At 34.4% G+C, this 5812-nt stretch overlaps 1 protein-coding gene across 2 annotated transcripts in view; it reads right to left on the reverse strand.

Moving 5' to 3' along the window:
* MTA3 (metastasis associated 1 family member 3) overlaps nucleotides 1–5812 on the reverse strand; it is a 113232-nt gene that overhangs the window by 46281 nt on the left and 61139 nt on the right. For both annotated transcript variants that reach the window (XM_025045163.1, XM_025045162.1), the window contains exon 5: nucleotides 4646–4763. In XM_025045163.1, the coding sequence (XP_024900931.1) occupies nucleotides 4646–4763 (118 nt within the window). The remainder of the gene's footprint in view (nucleotides 1–4645; nucleotides 4764–5812) is intronic.

The raw sequence follows: 5812 nt of genomic DNA on the forward strand, positions 1-5812 counted from the left end.
AAAAGTAATGTAAAAACGATAAAACTAATTCTATATTTAAAAAAAAAAAAAAAAAAAAAACCTCCCACAAGACTCCAAAATACCCTGGAACAAAAGGAAAGATAGCCCAGTTTCTGGTTAAGATGTTTCAACATCATCAAAATGTCTGTTCTCCTTAAAATAACTCAAAAATTAGTTGCAACTCCAATAAAAACAAGAAGGTAGGTTCTTTTTTCTGGTTTTTAGTCCAGCTGATTTCTTTAAAAACTCACTTGGAAAAATAAGAGGGGGACTAGCATCATCAGATATTAACACGTACTGCAAGGCCTCTATAATTAAAAGTAAGTTACCTCAGCAGAAACAAACAAACCAGTGAAACGGAACAGAAATCTCAAAACAGACCCACACACTGCTCAATATTATAAAATGATTAATCACCTCCCCAAGTAAGATGTAATATTAATACAATTTAAATCAGAATACTAGTGAAATCTGAAAGGAAAGAAATTAACAAATTGATGATAAACCTCAACAGTAAGAAAAAAATTTTATAGGCGACCTCTCTGTTAAGAAATTTTAAAAGAACAATAGAGAAAATATGCCCTACCATAAAACATGTAATAAGAGATAGATAAACTTGGATCTAGCACACAACAAAACATTGCAAGGAATATAATTTCATGGATCTCTGTAATCCTTATGTAATAGTCTGGGAGAATATGCTAAATTAATAACAACAGTTAATAGAGGGTTGGAAGGGATGCTCCAAGGGACTCCTGCTTTTGTTTCTAGTATAATTGCATTATCTACCACAATTCCTATTATTTGCAATAAAATAATTTTAAGACTTAAAAAATGGGAAGAAGCAAATGAATACAGTGGTGCCCCTTCGTTACGCTATGTTACAAAGGGACTTCATCATAAACACTTCAAACTGTGTGAAGTTTATCTGGGGATTCTGATTATGTAATGAAGAGGTAGGATTCTAAGCGGTATGGAATACTGAAAAGCAGCCTCAACTTGTCATTCTCTGTATCCTACAGTTCCCTAAGGCACCTCAAGAGATTCAATGGGGGCTTCTCCCCACACCTCACCCACAATGACCTGATTTTCCTTTTTTGTTTAAGGTCATGTTGTATAATAGTTCATTTAAAGAAAGAGTTCTATTGCTTGAATAAAGTTTATAAAGCATTCACCCAGAAGAAACATTATGTTAAAGGCAATTAATACTCATTAATGAACTATAAGATCTATTATATTACTGAATATTTAGTCAGATTTTCTAAATACAAAGAATGCCTTTGTCATAGAACTGGCATTACTCCCTAAATGCCGCAAACTATTAAGAATCATTCCTCTTAACTAGAAGAACCTCAAGTCCATTTTGAGGACTATAGAATCAATTGTTGCATTTTATGTATTATTCTGTTTTCTAAAATAATTTTTTTAAAAATTCTAAACTAGGTAGATGTGTTTTCCAAATTATATCACTCTGCTTTTCAGGGACAAATACTATATTTAAATAATTTTTTGGATCAATGAGAACTCATGAGATTCCTTGATCGGATTTTTCTGCCCGCTGTTACTTGAAATACGCCAACTTCATTACTTGGTTCAGCATTTATCTTCACATGAGCAATACATAAAATTTTCTAGACTTACTATACACGTCTCGGCTTGTGCTCAGGGCTCAAGGGAGAACCACATAATCAATGACTCAGGCAGCACGAAATTTAAAAGTCAAATAATAAAATTAGCATAAAAATATTGTATGAACACAGGTCTCCACAGTTTGAAGAAGGGAGAGATCAGAGTTCAGGAAGGAGTAACAAAGGACTGCTATGGGGATTTAGAGCTTGGTCTAGGTGCCTATGCATACATGAGCACTAGAGACGTTCCTGGCCTGTGCACAGATGGACTTGCTGAACTATTTCCTAGAAGCATATACATTTGCCAAAAACTCAAAGAAATGCACACTAGAAAGGGTGAAATTACTTACTATATATAAATTATCCCAGAATTAAAACAAGAAAAACCCACTTGTAAATGAATACCTATAAGACAATTTGGTATTTTATACAAAATTTCAAAAACACATGCCCTATGATTTAGCAATTCCACTTTTAAGAATATATTTTCCAGTTATATCCAGAGTGAAAAATTATCCTTTATACTCATTGCAGCACTACTTGTAAGATTTTAAAATCAAGTGTTTTCTCCCAATAATAAATATTTAGTGAACACTTAGGTACAGTGATATAGGTCTAACATAGAACATTACTATAAACATTCAAAATTATTCCTAGAAGACAAGTTGATTTGTACAGATCAGAATGTCAATAAATGCAATCTCTCAGCCTATAATAAATACTCACAGTGTAGTCAAAAAAAACTGTCCAAACACAGCTGAGTACAGACACAGCATTCTGTTCTCCAAGCTTAATCATTATTGACCGACCTTTCCTGCTACTTAAGTTCATGAAAGTGCAGAAGTCTGCAGCCTAGCATTATTCACAACCATCCCACCTACCTACCACTGACATCAATGTGTACTATGATTCACAAACTCTACTCTGAGTATCTGCTGATTTAACTTTTCTGCATACATTTTCTAGAAGTAAGGCAAGGTAGAGAGAAGAACCTATGGAAGAACTCATATGCTTTAATAATCGGAGGGCAGAAACAAAAGTGGAGGCCTTTCTATGAGTAATGCAAATCACTCACAGGCCTTAAGGAAAAGACTAAAAAATCCTAAACTTCTGGATGACAAAGAAGTAAATAAATTTAAAATCACTATTTTTTCATCAAATAATAAAGTGGGGAGGATGTTTGCAATACTTGTGGACAAAGAGCAAACATTTTTGTATTTGTTTACCTTTAATATTCAAAGAAGTCTTGCTAAGACATGAAAAGATAAAAAACACAAGTAGAAAATGCATAAAAAATTTATAGAAGGGCTAAAGATAATAACGAAAGCAAGCATAATCTCAACGTTAAAACAATTTTTTTCAAATAAACACAATGAGATATCAAAATGCGGGGGCAGTGAATGGAGGGGAAGAAGATCCCTAATACTTACAGTGTTGGTGAAGACATCTGGTTCTTAAACATAGCCTTTTTGAATGGCAAAGAAACATTTTCAATATCTAAAATGTATACATACCATTTCCTTCCAAAAAGTTATGCTTGAGAAATATTTACAGAGCATAAATAAATGTATAGATTTTCTAGTAGCATCATTTGTAATAACAAAAAAATGCAAACACCTAAAAGTCTATCAACAGGGGACTGGAAAAGGAAGTTCTGATACATCTATGCAAATGTTAAGAACTGTACAGTCACTAAAAATAATAAGTCATTCTACTCAGATGGAAAGATGCAAAAGATACTGTTAACTGAAAGAAGCAGTTGTAGACTAACATGTGCAACCTGCCACACTGCACATGGACCACTTCTGGATGGAGCATAAGGCAAAGTGTGAACAAAACAAATATACCCTACCAAATCATAGTAATTAAATATGGGTTTGGAGAGAAGGAAAAGGCATGACATTAATTTCCTATGTTATACATTTCTCTATTTTGTGTTGTATTTTTTAATGGTAAGAATGTTTTACTATTGTAATCAGGAAAATATAAATTATATCTAGCTAGGAAAATGTTTTTAAAATGCAAAGCTCTGAAACTCTCTGGTACATAAACTACTCAGATCAGCCACAATCCCTACTAAAATTTAACTGTTCAAAATGTAACTGTTTCATGGCCTCCTCTGATAGATGACTTAATAAGGGCACTTAGGATTTCAAGGGATGAGTGTATCACATTAAAATGCAAGTTCAACAACACGAATGCTCGTAATCTTGTATTTAAAAGAAAAACGCAGCCAGGAAACTCATAAAAATGTGAAATCAAAAATGAATAATTATCATGGCAGCACAATTTACAATAGTCAAGGTATGAAAGCAACCTAAATGCCCATCAACAGATGACTGGATAAAGAAATTACGGTTCATATATACAATGGAATATTACTCAGCCATTAAAAAAAAAGAAATGAAATCCTAACATTTACAACGACATGGATGGACCTAGAGGTTATTATGCTGAGTGAAATAAGTCAGATAGAGAAAGACAAATACCATATGATTTCACTTATATGCAGTATCTAAGGAACAAAAAAGAACAAACTAATCAAAAACAGACTCACAAATATAGTGAACAATTTGGTGACGGACAGAGGGGAGGGGGATTAGCGGGTTGGGAGAATGGAGTGAAGGGTTAAAGAAGTACAAATTAGTAGTTGATAGTTGGGCACGGGGATGGAGTGCACGGCAGAGGAAATACAGTTAGCATTAATATGATAGCAGGTGGAGGGCCAGGGAAAGGAGGGAGCAATTGGGGGGATCATTTTATGAACTATATAAATGTCTAACCAATGTACTGTATACTTGAAACTAATTTAAATAAATAAATTTATATATGTATGAAAATGAAGTTAATTAAATAAATTATTATCCCTTCTATTTCTTGTATTTCTAAAATTGGAAGAACTCATAACACTTAAACTTTAGCCTAAAAGTTGTTTCTCCCATATGAGAAAAAGAATATTTGATTTTTAAAATATATTATATGTTTTCATAGGACTTGAAACTCAAAGGAAAACATACCTTCTAAGAGCATTTCTGGAATGTCTGCTTGATATCTAGGTCCCACTCTGATTTCACCTTTGTCAGCTAATAGTGTTTTCACTGAGGGGTCATAGACCAATGAGTAGAAAAAAGTATCCTGAAAAGAAAGAAAATATATAAGTAAGCTTTTATTATAAGACAATAAATCCAATGTCACAATAATGAAACCATACAACTTCAGATTGTATAAAATTTCACTTTAGTGAATAAATTCATAAATCTTTACGGAGATGCTCTTGTCATCATGTAAAACAATGTAGCATTAAAGCAAGTCAAAACAAATAGCATACAATAGAAGCAGAAGATAAAGACTTATTATTTGTTTTAGTCTAAAAGAAAAGCGTTTAACTGACTTAAAACAGAGTTTTGAAAAGCTAGCAAAGTTAAGCCATAAGTCAAAGGTAAGACACTTAAAATCAAGTAATCATTTAAACCTCTAAAGCCCACACTAAACAGTATAGATGCCTTCATAGATACCAGGCCCTCTTACTTTTAGAGTTTTCATCCAACATTGTATCAAAATATTAAAATGCATCCACATCCACAATAAATAACCTATAGAAAAGCTGAGCTTATACGTAGTCTACTATATTAATTATAATTCTGCAGTTCTCCTTGAAATTCTGAAGGATTGACAGATAGATAGATAGATAGATAGATAGATAGATAGATAGATAGATAAACACAACTATACATACTACCATCACTGGCGCACCTACTTAACTCTCCATGGTCCCTGAAAACTGGGGTCCCCAATCCCCGGGGCCATGGACCAGTACTGGTCCGTGGCCTGTTAGGAACTGGGCTGCACAGCAAGAGGTGAACGATGGGTGAGTGAGCAAAGCTTCATCTGTATTTGCAACTCCTTCCCAGCACTAGCATCACCGTCTCGGCTCCACCTCAGGTCATCAGGCATTAGATGCTCATAGGGGCACGAATCCGTGGTGCCACAAAGGTTGGGGACCGCTGAGCCATGGGGTCCCCTGTCAGTGGATCAAACACTAGGTAAGCTCTTGGATAGCCAGCACCCTGCACGGTGGAAAGGAACACTGGCCAGATATGATAAGAGCATGCGTGCCAATCCCAGACGACATGAATCACTGCCCCCTTCTCAGGTCAGAGAGATCAAGTGTAATCAACTTGACA

Source organism: Pteropus alecto, unplaced genomic scaffold (genome assembly GCF_000325575.1).
Source record: "Pteropus alecto unplaced genomic scaffold, ASM32557v1 scaffold131, whole genome shotgun sequence".
Classification (NCBI taxonomy): domain Eukaryota; kingdom Metazoa; phylum Chordata; class Mammalia; order Chiroptera; family Pteropodidae; genus Pteropus; species Pteropus alecto.